This window comes from Hevea brasiliensis, chromosome 2 (genome assembly GCF_030052815.1).
Source record: "Hevea brasiliensis isolate MT/VB/25A 57/8 chromosome 2, ASM3005281v1, whole genome shotgun sequence".
NCBI classification, from domain to species: domain Eukaryota; kingdom Viridiplantae; phylum Streptophyta; class Magnoliopsida; order Malpighiales; family Euphorbiaceae; genus Hevea; species Hevea brasiliensis.
The window spans coordinates 107,178,548-107,204,478 of record NC_079494.1 but is presented as its reverse complement, the minus strand read 5'-3'; the positions used below and the strand labels follow the sequence as shown (position 1 = coordinate 107,204,478).

Genomic DNA, 25,931 nt, shown 5'->3' with positions numbered 1-25,931 from the left:
TGTGTTTGCTTCTTTGATGCTATAAGGTCCTTTTTGGATTGCTTGTCTTTTGGGGGCGACTTTGTGTTTGGAATCACTGTATTTAGCTTTGTGTGATTCCATCATGCTTCTCGAGTCGTCTATCGCTTCTCCATGGTGGCTCAACTAGAGTATGGGTGTTAGGGCAAAGACATCATTTTTCCTCCACATCTAGATTCTTTCTTTAGATCAAACCAAAATACTAGGGTCTGGTGTTGTTGGGCCTCAACCTATTTGTGCTGTCTCTAGTATAATCAAGCCTTGGTCTACCTAACTTTGGGCTTGTGTTGAGAGGCATGATATGTTGGGTTAAGTTAGGTTGAGTTTCGGCCTACCCCTATTTTAGTTGGACTTTTTGATATTGTAATGAGTCTCAGATCTTTTTCTCCCTTCAATAAATTCGATATGAAAAAAAAAGGACCAAATTGATTAATTTGATTTAGAAAATGCTATGCTCGAAATCAATAGCCAAATACATAAGAAAATTGGGGGAAGAAAAATAAAATTAATCATATATTTTCAATGCATATAGAGTAGAGAGTGAGCCAAAAGGCAGTAGAGGATGGGATTCCAGACTAAACTTCTTTTTTTTTCCTGGGAAGCAATTAATAATAAATTATTGATGAGAAACTATCTTAGTGGATAAGCAAGCTAATTTTTGGGATTCACAATGTTATCTTGCCGTTCAATTAAATTATATAATTAAATAATTATAACTAATATTACTTATTAATTTCTAAGATTAAAGTTACCACTTCAATGATAGGTACATGTCTTAAATTAAGTTGGAGGTTTTTTTATTTTTTATTTATTTTTTTATTTTTTTTATAGATCTAAAGCGTTACCTTTTTATAATTTTAAGGGGAGGTAATTATTATAAATTTTATTTTATATTAAAATAAGTTAAATAGTTTTAAATTAAATATTTATATTAAAATTACATCTTTTAATTTTTTTTAATTTATTAAAAAATTTGCACACATACAAAACAAAAAAAATACATATGCCCTTTAATAAAATTATGTCAATTTTTTCAAAGCATATTATATTTTATTTTAAATATATCCTTATATTTATTCTTCTATAAGAACGGATTTATATTAATTTCACCTTTTTAAATTATGTTCATTTATTAAAACTATTAATATTAAAACTTTATATATATATTAATTTTAAATAATGCTTGTTAGACCAATGATAAAAAGACTATTTATTTTTTTGATTAAATAAAATATTATTAAAATGAATATTAGTAGTTAAATTATGTAAATTATTAAATATTAATATGGTTTTTATAATTTACCTCTGTTGCATTTATATTGACAAGTGACACAAAAGTTAGGAGGTTTTGCCTTCTGAAGAAAATGTTTAAAAAAAAAAGTTGTCCATTAAATTCAATGTTTATAGAGAAAAATTATTGCACAAGAAGGGACAAATTCAACGATTAATAGCCCCACCAGCCTCAAATCAAGTATCCCACTACTCTTCAAATCAAATGATGTTCCTAACGGTCTTTGAAGTTTAAATTCTCATTAATCCGTTAAAAAAAATTCTCATTAATCCAACTTTATTTTTTAAAAAAAATATTTTAAGCTTCTGTTTCACAACAATTTTAAAGTATTGTTTAATCATTTAATATTTTCACTAGATTTAGAATATTATCTCTTTTATTTATTTTATTTAGTGACATAATTATTATATAGAAATTAAGAAAATAATTCATAAAGCGTTACCTTTCATAATTTTTAAATTTATTCAATAATATTGATAATTTTAGTAGCTATTAGTTGTTACAAAGCTATTAATTATTTTATTAGCTGTTAAATATTAATTATTAATAATTAATTATTTATATAGTGATTTAAAGTAGAAGTGTTCGATAAAAATAATTATTAGATTAACTGTTATAATTAATAATTGTTAATTATTTTACTAGTTATTAGATATTAACCAACTATACGATGAAAAAAAAAAAGATATTTAATAAAAATAATGATTAAATTAATTATTAAATATAAAAATAATGATATTATTTTTTTATTCTAATTAAAATACTTTATTTAATAATTTTTTATAAATTATTCTCATAATTTCTAAATATTATTATAAATAATATGTTACTAAATAATACAAAGAAAGAAATAATATTTTAAATATGATCAAAGTATTGCTATCAAGTAACTATGACCACACATGTCCCTCACACTAATTATTTTTAAAATAAAATTATTTAAAAAAAATTATATATCTATATACTTATATTCCGGATTAATAATTTATATTTTCAATTAAATTTCAAAAATATAGTTATTACCATAAGAATTAAATTTAAAATATAAATTATGAAACACATTAACCGTAACTAAATTGTTGTAATCATCTACTATAATAGTATAAAAAAATTATATACAAATGATAATAAATGTAAATTTTGATAAATTATTGAAATTGTTTATAATATATAAATTTATTTTCATTATTTTGAATTTAATTATATAAATTTAATAAATTTTTTAAATAATATAGTAGAGTAAAATCTTTTATTTAAAAAAAAAAAAAGGAAAAAACACGCGTCGTTTCAAATGCTAATAACTACAGCAAAGCAAAGAAGTGGGATTTCCAGCCGGTTATGGCAAAGAGTGTGTGCTTTTCTCTGTGGAGTGTATGCAGGATAGGCGTGAAGCATCAGAAGCAGATTCCTCGAAATTTAGGTTTAAAAGGGACCGATATATCAACCCATTTTAGCATTTAACTTCCATTGCTTTCGAGCCACCGACAATGAAGCGAGTCAAGGTGGAGTCTTTGGTGCCAATGGCACGACTCACATTGATTCAGGCTTTAATGGCCGTCCTTCTTGTGTATTTGCTCTTCATGAGCCTTGAAATCCCTCTCATTTTCAAAACTGGCTATGGGTATGAATCTGGGTTGGTGCCCGGCGATGGCTCTCTCAGCGACGCTTTGCCTAGACCCTTATTGGCCAAAAATGATGGAGTGGCTCGAACGGTGTTGGACCCTCCTCAGGTCTTTCACCGGATCCCTGAGAGGCGAATGCGAGAGACGAAAAGATTGTCGAGTCTGTTGTTTAATGAGACTATTTTCGATGCCTCTGATATTGCCGATGAGTTCTCTGTACTCCACAAGGCCGCTAAAGAGGCGTGGGTGGCAGGGAAGAAGCTATGGGAAGAGTTGGAGTCAGGTAAAATTCAAGCCAACCTGATCAACAACAGCAACACCGCCGACAATCGCACTGAACATTGCCCCGTGTCCATAGCTTTATCCGGGTTGGTATTTTTGGCCCGCAACCGGATCATAGAGCTTCCCTGCGGCCTGACTCTTGGGTCCCACATAACGGTGGTGGGGAGTCCGAGGTGGGCCCACCAGGAAAAGGACCCAAAAATAGCTTCCCTGAAGGAGGGGGAGGAGGCACTGATGGTATCGCAGTTCATGATGGAGTTACAGGGGTTGAAGACCGTTGATGGAGAGGAGCCACCAAGAATTCTCCATTTCAACCCGAGATTGAAGGGTGATTGGAGTGGGAAACCTGTAATAGAGCAGAATACTTGCTACAGAATGCAATGGGGAACCCCATTGCGGTGTGAGGGGTGGAGTTCTCAGGCTGATGAAGAAACTGGTGAGTGAATTTGCTTTGGCATGTATTTATTTCTGTTGCAATTTCAGTGCATTGGACTTTATTAAGTAGGAGTTTACATGCAGAGCTTATTCAAGGATGATTCCAATATGTTACCGATATGATCCTGTTCAGAGTCAGTGTAATTTTCGTTGTTACTGTAGCTGTCAATTATTTAGTGATGGTGAATTGATTTCATTATTTGTCAAGGGCCTTTGTGGAATTGTTTGAAAATTGATCCTGTCAGTCTTGTTGTGATGCTTCTTGTCTGTTTTAGAATTTTTAAGATACCTTCATTATCCTTGTTAGTCGCTGCTTTTAAGGTTGTTTCAACCCCAGTAGATGGTTTCAGTTTAGTTCGCTTCAACAGCTCGCTTTGTCATCCTTCCTCTTTCTCTCTACCCTGTGATTCATTTTCAGCTTATTAACGTTATAATGTTGATGGGACATTAACCATGTTGCTATTTTTCTTAATGGATTTTATGAAGTTGATGGGCTAGTGAAATGTGAGAAATGGCTTCGTGATGATGATGCTAACTCAGAAGATTCAAAAGCCGCATGGTGGTTGAACAGACTGATCGGACGAAAAAAGAAGATCCCATTCACCTGGCCATTCCCTTTTGCCGAGGGAAAATTATTTGTTCTTACTCTGAGTGCTGGCATGGAAGGTTATCACATCAGTGTTGACGGCAGACATATCACTTCTTTTCCATATCACACCGTGAGTAACCTTGTAAACTCGCAAAAATTCCTAATCTTTTGACAAATGCAGAATTGCAGATAATCTTCAAACGCTTTATAATGTTTGTAGGGATTTGTTCTTGAGGATGCCACTGGATTATATTTGAACGGGGATGTTGATGTGCATTCTGTTTTTGCTGCTTCCTTACCTTCCTCACATCCAAGTGTTGCACCACAGCAGCATCTTGAGATGTTCAGGAAGTGGCAAGCACCACCTGTTCTTGATGGGCAAGTTGAGCTTTTCATTGGCATCCTCTCTGCTGGCAACCATTTTGCTGAGCGGATGGCTGTAAGGAAAACCTGGATGCAGCATAAGCTGATGCGATATTCAAAAGTGGTGGCTCGTTTTTTTGTAGCACTGGTTAGCTTGGAATATAAAGTCATATTTACCTTTGCATCTCTCTTTTCTATGCTATAAGCTGAAAAATATTAATAATTGCTGGACTATATTTTTTATTCGACAGAATGGAAGAAAGGAAATAAATGCACAGCTAAAGAAAGAAGCAGATTATTTTGGTGATATCATTATCGTTCCTTACATGGATAATTATGACCTTGTTGTATTGAAGACAGTTGCCATATGTGAATATGGGGTGAGTGATTGATCAAATGTTGCTTACTGTTTCATTCTTGTTTTCCTTATGTTTATCAGTTTTATTTATTATGAGTAATTATTCTCTTCATTTCACTTTCATATCCCTCTCTAAGTAGAATTTTATATATTTCCTTTTATTTTGGCTGTTGATAGGTTCATACTATGGCTGCAAAGTATATTATGAAATGTGATGATGACACTTTTGTTAGGGTGGAGGCCATGATACAGGAAGCAAAGAAGGTGCCCAGTGATAGAAGCCTGTATATTGGAAACATTAACTACTACCACAGGGTTTTCCGTAGCGGAAAATGGGCTGTGACATACGAGGTATTGTTCGAAAAGTTTTGGAGAATGCCATAATTAATCATGCTGCGTTTGCTTTCTGTGTTTATTGTAATCTTTGCACTCAGGTGGTGGTTTGAAAGTATATTGCTGCATTTTTTTTTTGCACATCTGGATATAGAAGGAAAAGTAAACTTTTTTTCCCTGTCCTTTTATTTTCTCTTATACGCTTTTCCCCAATCATCTCATTGTTGCAGTTTAGTTCCTTATCTTATTTGCTTTTTGATAGAGTTGAATCTCTGTCTAAATTAATATGATAATATTGTTTGTTAAAAATTATCTTTCATTGTGTATTATAGTGCTCGGTAGCAATGCATTTTCTCTTACCCCAAATTAGGTATTCTCAAAATTGTTTGATTCTACTAATGGTTTGGATATTTTTTTTCAGTCAATCAATTTTAATACCCATTTGGATAAAATAGTTCATCTGCTCCTCCTTAGCTGACTAAAATAGATAATATGAGCATCTACCCGGAAATGTGTATAGCTTTTCAATGCATATGTATGTTGACTCTTATCCTAAGGGAGTCTGATTTATTGCCAATTCCAAAAACAATTGCTGACTATGTATATATTACTGTTGATGATTCAGGAATGGCCAGAAGAAGAGTACCCACCCTATGCAAATGGTCCAGGTTATATTATCTCTTCTGACATTGCACAATTTATTGTGGCCGAGTTTCAAAGTCATAAGTTGAGAGTATGTTACAATTATTTACCTGTGCTCTCGCCTCATATGTGTGTGTGTATAATGGTGGTAGTTGAAGGATCAATCTGAGTCTATGTCTTCCTTGTGCAGTTGTTTAAGATGGAAGATGTGAGCATGGGGATGTGGGTGGAAAAGTTCAACAGTTCAAAACCTGTAGAGTATGTGCATAGCTTTAAGTTTTGCCAGTATGGATGCACTGAAGATTATTATACTGCTCATTACCAATCTCCAAGGCAGATGATATGCCTCTGGGACAAATTAAATCAGGGAATGCCCCAGTGCTGCAGCATGAGATGATAATATGATTAGAATGATAGTGTTCAGCCATGAGAGGAAGAAGGAAGAAACCCCGAGAAGCAAGTTTTTGCAGTCTTAGTAAATCTCTGTATATATATTCAAAATGATTGAAGACATAATGGACGTTTCCGATCCTCCTCGGCTACAATCATCACTCAAAATATTTCTTTTTGTTTGAAGCAGCCACAACCGAACCAATTTCACTTGGTTCTGTAGAATCCTATAGCAATAATGTGGGTAGTGGTAGAAGAGCTATACAATTTATGGAAGACATCCTGGTTTTGTAATCTAGTGTTGGAGAACATTGAAGTGGAAAGAATTGAAAACATTGTGGTTTCGGTTTCTAGGATGTGGAGAATAACCATGGTTTTTTTTTTTCTTTTGGTGAATAAACATGGATATAATTAGCTTAGTTATTATTATATTATTGTTTTTAATTGAGAAGATGATGTTCCAAGTGTGGACCTGGGGGAATTTAAACTTTATTCCTTGTTAAATTAATTTGTGGTTGATTTTAGCTTGTTATAAGTGGGGAGTTAGCTATGAAGTGGTGATGATAATTAATTATATATAAAGCTACTTTACTGTTTGTAGAGCTTGACAAATTCAAGAAGTAGGGCCTGAGATACTTTATAGTGAAAGTGATTCTTAACCGGTGGATACTCTCACAAGTCACCAACTCTATGTTACGAGCTGTCAAAATTATTGCTCAACTAAGTATGAACAAAATTGGAGGCTTATGCCACGACTGTGTAGGTATCTCCCTTTCACTCGCAAATCCTTGCTCTTTTCTCAACTATCGAGTCATAAACACCCACTCATTTCTCTCTCTATGCTTAGGTCCATTCTCCACAACAACTGGGGGGGGAGAGTGAATTAAAGAGCAAGTTGCTACTCGCGAAGTCATCTCCCCAATCGAAGCTTTTCAACATCATTTTTTGCAATAAAATAATGGGGCATGATTAGACTAGGGATCACTTCCACCACGTTCAACGACCCCTAAGCCCCATTTTCTAACAAATGGTGACCAGCGAAGCGATCGCCGAAGGAGAGAGAATTGAGGAGAGAGACTCACAAAAGAAAAACATTAAATTAGACGAAACCAAGAAGCGGCTGGGCAGGTGAAAAACGACATTGGACAGGCTCACAAAAGAAAAACATTAAATTAGGCCAGACCAAGAAGCGGTTGGGCACGTGACAAACAACGTTGGACTCCTTTTGATATCGCGCTTCTAACCACACCCTTCATTGATGAAAACAACCGCTGAACCCTAAAGAGGTTTTATTGGATGCATAATTTATTTTATTAAAATTTTGTAAAATTATATTTTTTAATAAAATAATTAATGATAAAAAATTTATTAACATGAGAGAAAAAAATAAAATTTCTTTAATATCTTAAATTATCAATTTTTTTAATATCTTAAATTTTAATTCAAATAATAGGTGATAAATGTGAAATGCTCTGTGACTATACTTTATTTAATTTTATTTATAATATTTTTAACATTTTTAAAAAATATTATATATGTTTTTTTAAGTAAAAGAAATTTTATTTTTTTGTTAAATTAATAAATTTTTTTATAATTTATTACTTTAAAAAAACTTTATTTTATAAAAATTTAATGAGATAAATTATAAAATTTAGTTAAATCGTCTTATTTTTTGTAATAAAGTAATTTTATTTTATTTTAAATTAAGTAACTATAAAATACATTTATTATAATTATTAATTATAACGAGTACTAATATAATCAACTGCTAAAATTTATCAATGACGTAATATTTTATCGAGAGTGTGTATGCCAGTGTAAGGAACAAAGACATAGAAAGTGTGAGGAAGACAAAGAGGGTGTGAAAGAAAGACAATATTTTTTTTCTCTTTAATGTCAGCATGAATGTGCCACATCACTCATGTAACATGTAAATGGGTAAAAATCATGTTACAATTGTGTTGTTTACTAAATTAATATTAAAAAAAAATATTTCTGTTATAAATTAAAATTAAGCATGGTTAAAATTCAAGAGGTGAGTGAAGTTAACCATTTAATATTTTTATATGCATTTAAAATGACAAAATTTTTTTACCTAAGACTTAATTTTTTTATTTAGACTTAATTTATTGTAAATACAAAATATATAATAGTATAATTATAGTCATATATAAAATATGTGATATCCATATATTTATATTTTAAGTTCATAAAAAATTAAGTTTAGATAAAATTTTCTCATTAAAATAAATGCAATAGTTAAATTTTGATCATTAATTGCAAGAACTCACCTAATTAGTGGTTACGATAAAACTATTATAACTCGTATGTATTATTCTCCAAAAGAGAGGAAAAAATTAAAAAAAAAAAAACTGAAACTATCGGCTTTTGGACATTTCTTATATTTGAAGACATAATACAATATGCTTAATTGTGCTCTTTATGCAAACAATAAACCTTGGCTAAACAGCCTTTCAATTTTCTTTGGAGGTTAGAAATCCGTCGCTTGATGATCTTCATCACACCACCCTAAAGGAAGGCCCAAACCAGAAAGAACGCCAAGGAATAGATTAACCATTTGCCTGCTATAACAACAATATCATACGAGACATCATCAAAACTCGAAAGAGAGTTCAAAGTAAATGGAAAAAGAAGCAAGAAATGATACCTGTCTGCCATGGGAGAAGGCTTGAACCCTGATTATATGATGATACAAAGAAACAGTCTGAAGTCGTGTTTAGACCATTAGGACAGTTACAGACAAAAGAATTGTAAGCTCCCTCATATCCACAAACACCATTGCTCCTCTCGCAATTAGCACATGGACTAGGATAGTTATTATACACATTAAACTTGTACTTTAGTGCTGTCCCATACTTCCAATTTTCAGGATTAGCCTCCTGGCCACTAAAGCTATAAAACCCAGGATAAGAATGGCATTGCAGCTTCTGTAAATCCATTTCAAATGACGGTCCAAGATCTACTGGAGTGTAAACACAACAAGTAGAGATAGGGAGATTAAGCATGCTGATAGCTTGACAAGAGTACAAGAAACTGCAAATGGGTGCACCAGTTCTATCACATTGAGGGACTGTGGTGCTATTATTATAACTATTCACATTGGTCTTTGTAGAAAGAGATGTAGAAAGAGATGATTCTCATTGATTTCAATTAATCTGTACATGGGTATTTATATACAATTGATTTCTATAATTGTGTTATACTAATTAGGAAGAAATCCTAAATAGGAATACAGAATACAGAATATACACAGAAATAATATAATGATTGACTTTCCATAACACTCCCCCTCAAGTTGGAGCATAGATGTTAATCATGCCCAACTTGTTACAAATGTAGTCAATCCTAGCTCCATTCAGAGCTTTTGTGAAAATATCTCCTAATCGCTTCCGCTTTGATATGTCCTGTTGAGATGATCTGTTGTTGAATCTTTTCACGAACAAAGTGACAATCAATCTCAATATGTTTGGTCCGCTCATGAAATACCGGATTAGAAGCAATATGGAGAGCAACTTGATTATCACACCACAATTTCGCAGGTTGGGGGGTCTTAAAACCTGTCTCATCTAGTAATTGAAATATCCACATTACCTCACATACTGATTGTGCCATGGCTCTGTATTCGGATTCAGCACTAGATCGAGAAACTACACTCTTCTTACTTTTCCAAGATACCAAATTTCCTCCAACAAAAACGCAATATCCAGTAGTTGACCTCCTATCAACCTTAGATCCAAATTTCGGCATCCGAAAAACATTCAACATTCAAATGCCCATGATTACCATATAACAAACCTTTTCCTGGAGCTCCCTTCAGATAGCACAAGATTTGTCCCAAGGCTTCCCAATGAGCAACAGTTGGGGAAGACATAAACTGACTTACCACACTAACGGCATAAGCAATGTCAGGACGAGTGATAGTAAGGTAGTTCAATTTTCCTACCAATTTCCTGTATCTCTCTGGATCTTCAAACAACTCACTATCCCCTGCTAACAGTTGTAAATTTGGAGTCATTGGTGCACTACAAGGCTTAGCACCTAATTTTCCTGTCTTAGTCATTGGCCGGTCGGCAGCCAATGTCTCTCCTGAGCTGGGTGGTGAGAACAAATAGTCACCCTAGATGGCTGCTCTCGATACCATGTAGAAAGAGATGTAGAAAGAGATGATTCTCATTGATTTCAATTAATCGTAGACATGGGTATTTATATACAATTGATTCCTATAATTGTGTTATACTAATTATGAAGAAATCCTAAATAGGAATACGGAATACAGAATATACACATAAATAATATAATGATTGACTTTCCATAACACTCCCCTCAAGTTGGAGCATAGATGTTAATCATGCCCAACTTGTTACAAATGTAGTCAATCCTAGCTCCATTCGAGCTTTTGTGAAAATATCTTCTAACCGCTCTCCGGTTTGATATGTCCTGTTGAGATGATCATTGTTGAATCTTTTCACGAACAAAGTGACAATCAATCTCAATATGTTTGGTCCGCTCATGAAATACCGGATTAGAAGCAATATGGAGAGCAACTTGATTATCACACCACAATTTCGCAGTTGGGGGTCTTAAAACTGTCTCATCTAGTAATTGAAATATCCACATTACCTCACATACCGATTGTGCCATGGCTCTGTATTCGGATTCACACTAGATCGAAACTACACTCTTCTTGCTTTTCCAAGACACCAAATTTCCTCCAACAAAAACGCAATATCCAGTAGTTGACCTCCTATCAACCTTAGATCCAGCCCAGTCGGCATCTGAAAAACATTCAACATTCAAATGCCCATGATTACCATATAACAAACCTTTTCCTGGAGCTCCCTTCAGATAGCACAAGATTTGTCCCAAGGCTTCCCAATGAGCAACAGTTGGGGAAGACATAAACTGACTTACCACACTAACGGCATAAGCAATGTCAGGACGAGTGATAGTAAGGTAGTTCAATTTTCCTACCAATTTCCTGTATCTCTCTGGATCTTCAAACAACTCACTATCCCCTGCTAACAGTTGTAAATTTGGAGTCATTGGTGCACTACAAGGCTTAGCACCTAATTTTCCTGTCTTAGTCATTGGCCGGTCGGCGGCCAAGGTCTCTCCTGAGCTGGGTGGTGAGAACAAATAGTCACCCTAGATGGCCTGCTCTGATACCATGTAGAAAGAGATGTAGAAAGAGATGATTCTCATTGATTTCAATTAATCTGTACATGGGTATTTATATACAATTGATTCCTATAATTGTGTTATACTAATTAGGAAGAAATCCTAAATAGGAATACAGAATACAAAATATACACAGAAATAATATAATGATTGACTTTCCATAACACTCCCCCTCAAGTTGGAGCATAGATGTTAATCATGCCCAACTTGTTACAAATGTAGTCAATCCTAGCTCCATTCAGAGCTTTTGTGAAAATATCTCCTAACTGCTCTCCAGTTTTGATATGTCCTGTTGAGATGATCTGTTGTTGAATCTTTTCACGAACAAAGTGACAATCAATCTCAATATGTTTGGTCCGCTCATGAAATACCGGATTAGAAGCAATATGGAGAGCAACTTGATTATCACACCACAATTTCGCAGGTTGGGGGGTCTTAAAACCTGTCTCATCTAGTAATTGAAATATCCACATTACCTCACATACTGATTGTGCCATGGCTCTGTATTCGGATTCAGCACTAGATCGAGAAACTACACTCTTCTTGCTTTTCCAAGACACCAAATTTCCTCCAACAAAAACGCAATATCCAGTAGTTGACCTCCTATCAACCTTAGATCCAGCCCAGTCGGCATCTGAAAAACATTCAACATTCAAATGCCCATGATTACCATATAACAAACCTTTTCCTGGAGCTCCCTTCAGATAGCACAAGATTTGTCCCAAGGCTTCCCAATGAGCAACAGTTGGGGAAGACATAAACTGACTTACCACACTAACGGCATAAGCAATGTCAGGACGAGTGATAGTAAGGTAGTTCAATTTTCCTACCAATTTCCTGTATCTCTCTGGATCTTCAAACAACTCACTATCCCCTGCTAACAGTTGTAAATTTGGAGTCATTGGTGCACTACAAGGCTTAGCACCTAATTTTCCTGTCTTAGTCATTGGCCGGTCGGCGGCCAAGGTCTCTCCTGAGCTGGGTGGTGAGAACAAATAGTCACCCTAGATGGCCTGCTCTGATACCATGTAGAAAGAGATGTAGAAAGAGATGATTCTCATTGATTTCAATTAATCTGTACATGGGTATTTATATACAATTGATTCCTATAATTGTATTATACTAATTAGGAAGAAATCCTAAATAGGAATACAGAATACAGAATATACACAGAAATAATATAATGATTGACTTTCCATAACAGTCTTGTAAATAGGCGAAGAAGTGGAGCAGTCAAGCAATGTCAAGACAGTATCATCATGAAACGAGAAAGGGGCATCCCAGTCCAGGCCAAAGCCTTTGCTTGATTGGGTGCAAGCACAGGTTGACATAGAAGGATCTGAGATGTACATAACTTGATTGGTGTAGTCTATGTCAGTGACAGGATAGCAGCCTGCATGAGTGGTCAAGGTGAGCTTGTCTTGATTGCAAGTTACATAAATTTGGAATAGTGGATCGCCACAGCCAAGGCCAGTACCAAATGGATACCTGATGGGTACTTTGCCACAGGAATTCTGGCAGGCCTGGGATGAGATTAAGGAGGGAAGAGTAATGAAAACGAAGAAGGAGAACAGAGCAAAATAAGAGTGCCCGAGTTTCATTTCTATACAGAAAGGAATATAGGAGATAAGAGAAGTATTGATGAGATGTGAAGCATTGGTCATCCTATATGATACAATACATACATACATACACACACACACACACACACACACACACACACACACACACACACACACACACACACACACACATATATATATATATATATATATATATATATATATATATATATATATATATATATATATATCGAGGAAGCAGCAAACCAGAGTCTTACCTTCTTTAGGTGGAGGGGTGAAACTGAGAGCGAGAAAGAAGGGGCAGAGACTTTGTTTTAGGGGATTTGTAGGTGACTTTCGGTGTGAGGCCAGCAAGCTTTTGATCATCTTTTTGCTTTTCTCTATTATTAGATGCCTTGTTTTCAGCACTCTGATAACATTTACCAGTTTTAATGGCATTATTGTCTACTTAAAAATGTGCATTTGGTGATTCTATTATTTCTTGGTTTTGCTGCCAAAGGTACAAGGAACTTCCATTATAATTTCAATTTTAAGCTAAAACTTAAACAATGCCAGTGTATATATATACAAATCTTGCATTATATATATGTGGTTCACTTTTCCTGCAAGAGCCTAGCAACTTCTATACCTTTTTTCCCCCTTTTTTTAATAAAGACCGCTTAGTACGTGCATTTACTTTCTGCCTTATTATATAATTAAAGTTTGAATACATCTTATTGATTAGAGTTCGAATTTTATTAATATTAGGCTTTTATATAAATCTCTCTAAGCTCCAGCTAAACTAAAATTAATTATATGCCTTTGATTAGATTAATGAGCTGAAACCCGGTCGTTAATGCCATTTTAATTACTACGTGAAGAAAAAAAAAATCTCAAAAACTAGGCATTGCTATTTGCTGCCATTGCACATGTAAGGCTGATAAAATCGAATAAAGATTACTTTTTCAAGGATTTTTTTTTTCTAAATTTAATTTATGATAAATTTAAAATAAAAATATAATACAAAATATATAATGAGACTCAATAAATATATAAATACTACATATTGTATTTTAAATTTATGATGTATCATGTTTAGATAAAAATTTTTTATTTTTTAATTTGTATATTCAACACACTTCATGTGCATTTAAGAAGCAAATTTTGCCAAACAATGACTGGATGAGCACTTCATTGTTATTTTTCTAGTGACTTTGAATGTACAAAGGGAAATGTTTACCTAAATCTGATCCAATCAAAACATAAATATATAAAATTTATGTATTTAGTAGGCGAGTCATATTATATATTATGTGTCTTGATTTCAAAATGAACTTGAACTAGGCAAGAAAAATCTATGCAACCCATTTCACTGCCACAATATATAATTTTAGGAATTTTAAAAGATCCTAATTATTGTTATTTATGTGGATTGAATTTTGTATATATTTTTATAAACTTAAATCATGATCTAGCCTTAAAGTTTTATATTGCAACTCATTTGAAATATTTTATGAGATCTGTGGTGGTATCGATTGCCTTCGTGATATGTATCAGTATAAATATTATATTTTCTACCTTTTGCGCAGTATTGTGAGAAATTCAAAGAACACATGATATTCGCATTTTGAGAGTTCTGAGTCAATATATTTTGCTCTTTTTCATCATAGTAGAACTTTTTCTCTCGTCTTATCCATAGACGTAAATTCTATTATTAAATTATGAAAATCTTGTATCTATTTTTTTTTAATACCGTGTGATTGTGTTATCATATAGTTAAGTTCGATTCATTTTCTTTATATGGTATTAACATTTTATCATATTTTAATACTTTAATATTGGACCACTCTTATATGTGTTTATTTACGAATTTTATATTGGAGAGGGGGCATGTTGTTTCACATTGATTCATGATAACGACTTTGTCCTAAATATAAAAATTAGACAAAATTTCTCCTTTAAGTTGACTTAGAGGGTGCCTTATTTAACTTATAAGCCAGTCAAACCTCCTTATAAGTAAAAAGTCATAAATAAATTAATATTTGAATTGACTAATAAATTAAAATAACTACTTAAAATATGTCAAAAGTTATAAGTAATGATATATTACTTATAACTTATCTATTTATTTTAAAATCACTATTTGACCAAATAAATGATTATATTTTCTTAATAATTTTTTTAAAAATATCAATATAATTTTTATTTTAACAAATATAACATTTAATTATATATCATTTTTAATAAATTCAATAAATTAAATTACTTTTAAACACATTTTAATCAAACACTTAAATTATTTAAAAGTTATTTCTAAATAATTTTATCAAATAATTAATTATTTATTTTTAATTTAATTTATAAATTAAAAAATATATTTTAAATAAAAAATTAAAAATAAATAATTAAATCAAACACTCTCTTGGAATTGATGGGTAGTTCAATTATAGAATTTGATTAGAGAATCGTGTAATGACGCAAACTTAAAATGTTAAATTAAATTATAAATTAATTTCTGAGATATTTTAAAATTATATATCAATTTCTTCAGTATCAATTTGAAACAAGTCAGTATTACAAAAATAAAAAATAAAAAACAAGTCTGTCACTCAAATTTGATGCTGTCAATAAAATAATTTATCTATTTAAATTTATTCAATTTATTAATAGATCAATTAACTAAAATACTCTTAATTTATCTTGCTTTAAACAAATAATTACATTTCTTAAATTTTATTTTTAAATGATTTATATTTTACATTTTAAAAATATATTCAAATAATTATACATTTTACATTTAAATATAATATATACATATATTATATCTAAATATATTAATTATAATTTTTTTAACATAATCCTCATATGTCGTGTCCAAAATATATTTTAAATATGTAATAAATTTTTAAAAGTAATTATGCTAAAATATTTATATCGTACTATAAACTAATTTTGTGACTGTATTTATAATTTATAAATAAGAAAATCTAAAATTATAAGGATTAAAATAAATTAACTATAATTTTTCATTATTCTTAAAATACATTACAAAACAAATATTTGAGTATAAATATTCTTAAAAATTTAAGACACGGTGTAAAAGCAACATATTAATAAATATATATATATATATATTATTTTAAATATAAAATAAATAATTATTTGAGTATAAAAAATATAAAATATATGTTTTGATAAAAATTTTGAATGGAGTGATCATTAATAAAAGTTGAGAGAAATATAATTGTTTAAAAATGAAAGTAAAGTTAATGGTATTTTAATTATTTAATTTATAATTAATAATAAATTGTGTTAAAATTAAATGGATAAATCATTTTATCGATGAAATTAAATCTATATAAATCAAAGCCAAAATCATTGATTAAAATTATTATTTTTCAAAGGTATGGTTTCTTTGATAATCAGAAATTACAAGGCCCAAGGCCTGCAATGCAAGCATAGCAGCAGAATCTAAAAATCAGCCGATCGGAGTTGTTTCACTTAGGAGTCTGAATGTGAAGTCGGAATGGTTACGATTGCACTAAGCGAAACCTCGACCGAAGGAGCTGGTACTGAAGCCATCATTTAGCTTCATCGAGTCAGGTTTGACATTCACTGGTTGTGGAGAAACAACCATTGAAACCCTTGTTTATCTTCAAGGTATCGCTTTTTACCCTTCCCATTTAATTGGTTTCTCTAATTTCCCTCGTTTTTATATCGGCTTTTTCTCCGTTTTCCTGTTTAGCTTTTCATTGAAGTCTGAATACCGTATGAATTTTCAGTTTCTTTTCGAAATAAGAATGGAAGAATCTCTATATAATGGAATTACACATTGTTGTTGATTTCTTTTCTCGGGGGATCTTATGTATGATAAAGAGGTGTTTGAAGGAATGTGTCAAAGATTTTTTTTTTTTTCACTGGTTATTTGAATTCTTCGTAGCAGCTATTATAAATTATGGTAATACCAAAAAAACAGAGTGTTGGTAGGATGTGGCTATGTTGTGCCAATTTGGTTTAAGTTAGCAGTTGTCAGCAAACTGATCACCATTGAAGTTTTATAAATACAATATCTTATGATTTATGTTTAAGGGCCTTTCTGTACAGTACTTAGTTGACACTTGTTGATAGATTTTTTGTTCCATGACCTTAGGAAACCTGCTAGGCAGATTTATTGATGCTAAGTGGGTTAGCATTCTTGTGTAGCTGCTTTATTGGGTGCCTTCTGTAACATACAGACTGGTTTATTTAAATAATGGCAATTTGCAGTAGTTTGTTATTTTTCTGTAGAACTGAAGCCACCTGCAGCTTAACGAAATTTTTGAACACAAAAATGATTGTTTCCTTCTATCATGCTTAGTCCATTCTTATAAACAATTTTTATGCTAATTATTTTTTGTAGATACACTGTTAGTTAGATGGAATTAATACAAAAATGTACATTTGAAAATGCCAATAAAGTTTCTCAAAAATTTGCAGCTATGATGTGCATAAAATTGTAAATTTAAGAATGAGAATTTTTTTCAAACAGTTTTCCATATTACAGAAATTCTTTTATGCCAATTATTGCTTTGTAACTACTCTTTCATATGGTTAGAATAATTAGATAATTGTACATTTTAGTTGCTGGCGTATGGAAAATTTGCCAGTAAAGTTTCTTAAAATTGTATTAACTTGCCTATGTCATGTATGCGAATTTTGGAATGACTGTTAGTACTTTGTAGGTGATGGACTAATGAAGTCTCTTTCCTCTGATTCTTCCACATGGAGAGGAGCCACTGCATCGTTACACAAATTCTCAAATGTCATTATTATGGGTTTCTCCAATAGACATGAAGAGGTCTGCCATTTTTACTCTAGGCATTATTTTCAACTTTTTTCTCATCATCTCAACTTGGGGTTCCCTCAAAATCATTTGTAGTTACTTGTTAGAAGATCATTGAGTCGAAAACTCTGTTCTTTGTAGGTGATGGACTAATGAAGTCTCTTTCCTCTGATTCTTCCACATGGAGAGGAGCCACGGCATCGTTACACAAATTCTCAAATGTCGTTATTATGGGTTTCTCCAATAGACATGAAGAGGTCTGCCATTTTTTACTCTAGGCATTCTTTTCAACTTTTTTCTCATCATCTCAACTTGGGATTCCCTCGAAATCATTTGCAGTTACTTGTTAGAAGATCTTTGAGTCGAAAACTCTATTCCTCAAGCTCGATCAATACCAGACCTTTTCCTGATTATTCCCCAAAGAAACCCACTATTAAAGACTCTGAACTTGTCCATCAAATCTCAAAGGCAATAAAGCTACGCCGCTCTGAGCCCCTCTGCCGCATTCTTAAGCCTTATGAATCCAAGTTTAGGTCTGACCACCTAATTTGGGTTCTTATGAACATCAAGAATGATTACGAATTGGTTTTAAATTTCTTTGACTGGGCACGCCTGCTTAGAGACCCAAATCTTGAAGCCCGTTGTATTGTTGTTCAAATTGCTGTGGCTTCAAAGGATCTTAAAATGGCTCATGAACTTATTTTTGATTTTTGGTCAAAACCGAATTTGGATATCAGTCTTTCATTCACTCATTTTGTTGACCGACTGATTTACACTTATAAGGACTGGGGTTCAGATCCCAATGTATTTGATGTTTTCTTTCAAGTCCTTGTTGAATTAGGAATGCTAAGTGAAGCAAGAAAATTATTTGACAAGTTGTTGAATTATGGAGTAATTGTTTCTGTCAATTCTTGTAACTTATATCTCACACAGCTGTCAAGGAATTTTGATATGCTTGGGATGGCAATAAAGGATTTTAGTGAATTTCCTCAAGTGGGTGTCCATTGGAACACCGCATCATATAATATAATTATGAATTCCCTTTTTCAATTAGGGAAAGTAAAAGAAGCCCATCTTTTTCTGTTGAGAATGGAATTCAAAGGCTGTATTCCTGATGTGGTAAGTTATAGCACCATAATCAATGGGTATTGTCATATTGGGGAACTGCAAAAGGTGTTGTGGCTTGTCAAAGAAATGCAAATGAACGGATTGAAGCCTAACTCATATACCTATAGCAGTCTAATCCTTCTTCTGTGTAGAAGTGGTAAAGTTGTTGAAGGTGAGAAGGTCTTGAGGAAGATGATTAACCAAGGAGTTTATCCTGATAATGTGATATATACAACTCTAATTGATGGTTTCTGTAAAATGGGTAATACCGAAGCTGCATATAAGTTGTTTGATGAGATGGAGTCTCAGAAAATTATTCCTGATTTTGTAGCATATACTGCTCTTATTTGTGGGCTTTCTCAAACGGGAAAGATGATGGAAGCAGAAAGACTTTTCAATGAAATGCTTAAAAAAGAGTTGGAGCCAGATGAGGTTACATATACAGCACTTATTGATGGTTATTGCAAGTCAGGTGAGATGAAAAAAGCTTTTTCCCTTCACAATCAGATGGTCCAAATTGGGCTTGCTCCAAATGTTGTCACATACACTGCACTGGCTGATGGCCTTTGTAAATGTGGGGAGCTAGACACAGCGAATGAGCTTCTTCATGAGATGTGCAGAAAGGGCCTTCAATTAAATATTTGCACTTATAACTCAATTGTTAATGGCCTTTGCAAAGCGGGAAATATATTACAAGCAATAAGGCTGATGGAAGAAATGCAGGAAGCAGGGATGTATCCTGATACTATCACTTACACCACATTGATGGATGCTTACTGTAAGACAGGGGAGATGGTTAGGGCACACGGGCTTCTGCGTGAGATGCTGGATAGGGGGCTTCAACCTACAGTTGTCACATTCAATGTGCTCATGAATGGTTTTTGTTTGTCAGGAATGCTGGAAGAGGGTGAAAGGCTACTAAAATGGATGCTGGAGAAGGGCATAATGCCAAATGCCACTACCTACAATTCTATTATGAAGCAGTACTGTGTTAGAAATAATATGCGAACTACAACTGAGATTTACAGGGACATGTGTGCTCAAGGAGTGATCCCTGATAGCAACACATATAACATTTTAATAAAAGGGCACTGTAAAGCTAGGAATATGAAAGAGGCATGGTTTTTGCACAAAGAAATGGTAGAGAAGGGATTTAACCTCACGGTTAGTTCCTATAATGCTCTCATCAAGGGTTTTTTCAAGAGGAAGAAACTTTTGGAGGCAAGAGAGCTATTTGAAGAGATGAGAAGGGAAGGGTTGGTAGCTGATGCAGAAATATATAATCTTTTTGTTGATATAAATTATGAAGAAGGGAACTTGGAAACCACTCTTGAGCTTTGTGATGAAGCAATAGAGAAGTGCCTGGTGGATGAAGCCAGGAATGGAGACTGATAGTTGGGTTTTCTCCTACAATATTTTAGTTTGACAATCATGGAAAGAGCTTGCAAATTTGAAACAAATTTATAGGCTGGCGTAGCATGATCAGATGTTATTCTCAGAACAATTTCAGAATCATGGTAATGCTTTCCTCTTGGCTTCTTTTGTCTTTAATATGCTATAATAAGAAGATTATTGCATAGTTCCGTAACATGTTTGCTTTGCCAGCCAATTTTGAGTTGTAATGATGCTCAGTCCTGATGTCATTATTTTCAATATGCTTTTGTTAAAGCTAAATGATCATATCAGCCTAGTGTTAAGGTGGAGTATTATTTGAGATATAGAATACGTTGATGAGGTTGTGTCACACCCCGGCTTAGTGGGCCCCAGCTCAAGCCCCTCTATGGGTGGCCATCTTGCCGGCATACCCCTCTAGAGGCCGGCGATGCAACTCAAATCGGTACTGTCCGCTTTGGTGGAGTTCAATCCCTTCGCCCTGCAGAGCTAGGATTCGAACCCATATCACCTCACGGGTTTGCTTCGCCTCTTACCAATTGAGCTGTTGGTAAGAGGCGAAGCAAACCCGTGAGGTGATATGGGTTCGAATCCTAGCTCTGCAGGGCGAAGGGATTGAACTCCACCAAAGCGACAAGATCGATTTGCATCGCCGGCCTCTAGAGGCGCTGCAAGATGGCCACCCATAGAGGGGCTTGAGTCTGCCCACTGTGGGTGACAATAAAAAGCGCCTTTTATTGTCACATCCGAAGCTCAATTGGTAAGGCGAAGCAAACCCGTGAGGTGATATGGGTTGAATCCTAGCTCTGCGATGAAGGATTGAACTCCACCAAAGGGGCGTCTGATTTGAGTTGCATCGCCGGCCTCTAGAGGGGTACGCTGGCAAGATGGCCACCCATAGAGGGGCTTGAGCTGGGGCCCACTAAGCCGGGGTGTGACAATAAAAAAGGCGCCTTTTTATTGTCACATCCCGACTTAGCGGGCCCCAGCTCAAGCCCCTCTCTGGGTGGCCATCTTGCCGGCGTACCCCCCTAGAGGCCGGCGGTGCGACTCACAAGGTACTGTCCGCTCTGGTGGAGTTCAATCCCTTCGCCCTGCAGAGCTAGGATTCGAACCCTTATCACCTCACGGGTTTGCTTCGCCTCTTACCAATTGAGCTGCACCTTTTTTATTGTCACACCCCGGCTTAGTGGGCCCTAGCTCAAGCCCCTCTATGGGTGGCCATCTTGCCAGCGTACCCCTCTAGAGGCCGGCGATGCAACTCAAATCGGTACTGTCCGCTTTGGTGGAGTTCAATCCCTTCGCCCTGCAGAGCTAGGATTCGATCCCATATCACCTCACGGATTTGCTTCGCCTCTTACCAATTGAGCTCCTCACGGATTTGCTTCGCGCTGCAGCTCAATTGGTAAGAGGCGAAGCAAATCCGTGAGGAGCTCAATTGGTAAGAGGCGAAGCAAATCCGTGAGGTGATATGGGATCGAATCCTAGCTCTGCAGGGCGAAGGGATTGAACTCCACCAAAGCGGACAGTACCGATTTGAGTTGCATCGCCGGCCTCTAGAGGGGTACGCTGGCAAGATGGCCACCCATAGAGGGGCTTGAGCTGGGGCCCACTAAGCCGGGGTGTGACAGGTTGAATGATTTCTTTAGATGTAAAGTAGTGGATGTATTTGAGATTTTCTCTTTTGTGGTTATAACCCTTTGTTCCACCCAGGTGGCAACATAATGTGATACCCCACTGTAGCATTCCACAAGGACCAGAGGGCAGATGCAGCTGAATTACCGTGGACTATTGTTATCACATGCATAAACATCCTCTCTAAGAGTCATTTTTTCAGTTAATTTTCCAAGATGTCCGTTATCACAATCAAATGATAAAGGTATCACAATTTTCAATCCCGTTACCACATTAATCTGCTCATAGAATTCTATGTTTCTAAATTCTTCACCTTAGAAACATAGGAATTTTTTTTTTTTTTTTTTTTTTTGGTTCTAGATTCTTCTCTTTTACTCCTTTATATGTAATCTTTAAGGTAGTGTTTGTATATTTTTCATAAGCCTTGTCCTGAACCAACAAATAATTCGAGTGGTTGCAGCATTTTGGTGCGAACTGTTTAAATTCCTGGCAAAGTTGGAATTCAGGGTCAAGCCTGATGAAGGTGAATCTTGGACACATCAAATTATAGAAGCTAAGGTAAGAAGAAAGCCAAATACTGGTTTTGGGAGCCAGACCAAATACTGGTTTTGGGAGCCAGAGTAAAATAGCTTGACAACCAATCAGAGATTGATCTTTCAAGGAAAACAAATGCTTGCAAGTTGCAACTAATTTTGTTGGTTTGTCAAGGATTGAGACTATTAATGGTGTTAGTTTATTTTTATGGAGGATTGCGCTCAAAAAGATGCCCACGGTTTATTCTCACATTGGTACTCTTAAAACGAGATTTGAAATTGTAATGGAAGAAAAAAGATCACATGCATGCTGTGGGATACCTTGTGTTCAAAATTTTTATTTATTTCATTTATTTTTTACTTAATTGAATTAGTTTAATATATTTCATGGTGACTTGTTTTTCAAGGTTCAACTTCTACTGTTGATATGCTCGGCTTAATGTTATTCATCTCATCAAAGTTTCTGAAAGTCTTCCAAAGTTTTTCTCCATGACCACCTTACAATTTTACAGGCCTCCAGAATTTGTGCAACTTTAGAGTAATGTGTTTATATAAACAGAAAGCATCCTTCTAAACTCACAACTCTTCTTGCTGTGGTGGCCGGCCGTCACCATAAGCTTCATCAATCTTCCATTAACAATTCTTTCACCACCTGTAATGCGTCACAGGTTCTTGGGGTTGGAAAGATCCTGAGAATTACGATACCTGTAAAATTCTGATTTTGCATTATCTATCAGGAAAGCACCAGTGGTCTAGTGGTAGAATAGTACCCTGCCACGGTACAGACCCGGGTTCGATTCCCGGCTGGTGCAATTTTTTTTTTTTCCTTTTCTGACAGAAGTAACTACAGAAGTCAATGATTAAAATCCATCACGGCACGGAATTTCAGTGCTTTGTTGTTTGAGTTTCAGCCCTACGGGTTGCCCACCAACCCTCAACCAATTTTTTATTTTATTTTATATTGTAAAAAAAAAATAGTTTATTTAGTTTAATTTAATTATTAACCCTCCCAATATTCCCTCAACCAATTTTTTTTTTATTTTATATTGTAAAAAAAAAAGTTTATTTAGTTTAGTTTAATTATTAACCCTTCCAATATTTTCAAAAATTTTTAGTAGGTCTATCAACTTTAATTTTTTATTAATTGATCTTTAAAATTTTAGATAAATTAACTTAAATGTATATTTATTTTATATATATATATATATAATTGTTTTATAAATTTTTAATTTTTTTATCTCTTTAATTTTAATAATTTTTTTTTTAATTTTATAATATTATGTCATATAATAGTATAAGAGTATGGTACTTTAATATTGATTGATTTTTATTTTTTAAATTATATAATTTATTATGTATTGATAAAAAATGTTTATAATTTAATATTTTATATTATTTATATTTTTTTTAACCAGATATATTATTTACATTTACTATATATTTTATATTCTTAGTGTATTATAATTGGTCTAAAAAGATTACCTGGCTTCGCCGCTGGCCACACGAGTAGTCTTCTGGTACATGGACGGTGGACCATCGATAAATCGTTCACAATAATTGAGTTCCCATTTCTTGTTAAAAAGTTATTATATAATATAAATATATTAATAATTTTAATTAATATTTAAAAATATGTTTAAACAATTTCAATCAAAATAAATTTTTTTTTTATTATTCTTGAAGTATATTTTTATCTTATAAAAGAGGATGCTGTTATTAGTCATGCTCACAGAATTTGATGATTAGAGAGATAAATTTGATGTGTTTAATAGAAAGTTAAATGTTATTTTTGTGAGTTTTAATATTTAAATAAGGTAATTATTAATTATATAAAAATTAATGAAATGAAATATTTATATAATTTTTTTTAAGTATCTAAATAATATTAACAATAGTTAAAGGTTATAACAGTAATAATTATTATTGTTAATCTTTATCAAAAAATATATTAATTTTGAGTTCTCATAGCATGAAGTGCTTATAAGCATTGAGTTTGCAATTTTCAAATTGCTATAATATAAAAAAATATATATTGTTAAGTTATGAATTAGTTAATTCTAAGGATTAATTATCACCAAATATCAACCACAATTGAAGAGATTTAATATTTGTGGTTATGGAAATTCAGGGTCAAACTTTAGATCCCCAAGATCATTCGTTCTACAGAAAACACTTCAATGACTTGCGCATAAATGCCCAGAACTTGTGGGATGAATTCTCATAGAAGAAGCCAACTGCTCTTCCAATTCCACGAGTACACCATCTTGTTTCACATTAAACACCTACCACCTTTTTCACACGCTATTCCAACCTCCCCTTCCATGCCTATTTAACCCGTCTGCTTCCCTAAAAGCTTTTCACAGTACAGCCATGGCTAGGACTGAGCTCAAGCTTCTAGGAGCATGGCTTAGCCCATATGTTATGAGGGCAAGAATTGCCCTTAACATCAAATCTGTTGACTATGAGTTTCTTCAGGAAACTCTTGGATCAAAAAGCCAGCTCCTTCTTGAATCTAATCCTGTCCACAAGAAAATCCCTGTTCTCATTCACAAGGGCAAGCCTATTTGTGAGTCTCTCATCATTGTAGAGTACATTGATGAGACTTGGTCTTCTGGTCCATCTATTCTTCCCTCTGATCCATATGATCGTGCTATTGCAAAATTTTGGGGCACCTATGTCGATGAGAAGGTATATTGCAAGATTTTATTGCAAGATCTTGCTTCAGCAGCTCATCCAAACATGCATTTATTCTTCATTTCTCTGCTTACAATTGAACTATTTTGATTTTTTGCAGTGGTTTCCAAATTTGAGAATCCTTTTAACTGCTGAAGGAGAGGCAAAAGATCATGTTATAGGGACAATAGTTGATGGGCTTGACCTGCTGGAGGATGCATTTGTGAAGATTAGCAAAGGGAAAACTTTCTTTGGAGAAGACCAAATTGGGTACCTTGACATAGCATTTGGTTGCTACTTGGGGTGGTTAAGAGCCTTAGAGAAGATAAGTGAAGTGAAGCTGCTAGATGAAGCAAAAACTCCAGGTCTTGCAAAATGGGCTGACACCTTCTCTTCTCATCCTGCTGTGAAGGATGTCAAGCCAGAAGTCGACAAGCTTGTTGAGTATGGAAAGTCTCCTGAAGCCAAATACAGAGCTGCAAAAGCCGCATCCTCCTAATTAAGTAACCATATCATCCTTATTCAGCTAGTGTGTATGCCTTGTGTGTTGTTTTCTAATGCTATCAAGAAATTATCATTAAATCTTGAAAAAAAAGTTTATAAGCTCATAAGTTAAGCCGAATGATCTTTAAAAAAGTCTCAACACAGACTAAATCCGTCAGTCTTTGATTTTTGATGCGATTAA

At 33.9% G+C, this 25,931-nt stretch overlaps 2 protein-coding genes and 1 non-coding gene across 4 annotated transcripts; all 3 read left to right on the top strand.

Annotated features, from left to right (window-relative positions):
- Positions 1-2,603: 2,603 nt before the first annotated feature.
- On the top strand, positions 2,604-6,827 carry LOC110662959 (hydroxyproline O-galactosyltransferase GALT4). 2 transcript variants are annotated; one of them, XM_021822137.2, is made up of 7 exons: positions 2,604-3,649; positions 4,135-4,367; positions 4,458-4,748; positions 4,852-4,980; positions 5,136-5,309; positions 5,917-6,024; positions 6,124-6,827. In XM_021822137.2, the coding sequence occupies exons 1-7, from the start codon at positions 2,797-2,799 to the stop codon at positions 6,328-6,330; spliced, it is 1,995 nt and encodes a 664-aa protein (XP_021677829.2). In that variant the 5' UTR covers positions 2,604-2,796; the 3' UTR covers positions 6,331-6,827. The 2 variants fall into 2 exon arrangements, with proteins under 2 accessions (XP_021677829.2, XP_021677830.1); XM_021822138.2 differs by having other exon boundaries at positions 2,629-3,649; positions 5,917-5,959; positions 6,124-6,269.
- Positions 6,828-16,555: 9,728 nt separating this feature from the next.
- Positions 16,556-25,857, top strand: LOC110638918 (pentatricopeptide repeat-containing protein At1g05670, mitochondrial-like). Its single transcript, XM_058143149.1, has 10 exons — positions 16,556-16,744; positions 17,806-17,921; positions 18,048-20,403; positions 22,438-22,598; positions 22,702-22,828; positions 22,981-23,032; positions 23,133-23,280; positions 24,028-24,090; positions 24,788-25,261; positions 25,368-25,857. The coding sequence occupies exons 3-10, from the start codon at positions 18,126-18,128 to the stop codon at positions 25,743-25,745; spliced, it is 3,681 nt and encodes a 1,226-aa protein (XP_057999132.1). The 5' UTR covers positions 16,556-16,744; positions 17,806-17,921; positions 18,048-18,125; the 3' UTR covers positions 25,746-25,857.
- On the top strand, positions 23,315-23,385 carry TRNAG-GCC (transfer RNA glycine (anticodon GCC)). Its single transcript has one exon. It is a non-coding gene; the product is annotated as a tRNA-Gly (tRNA).
- Positions 25,858-25,931: the final 74 nt, after the last annotated feature.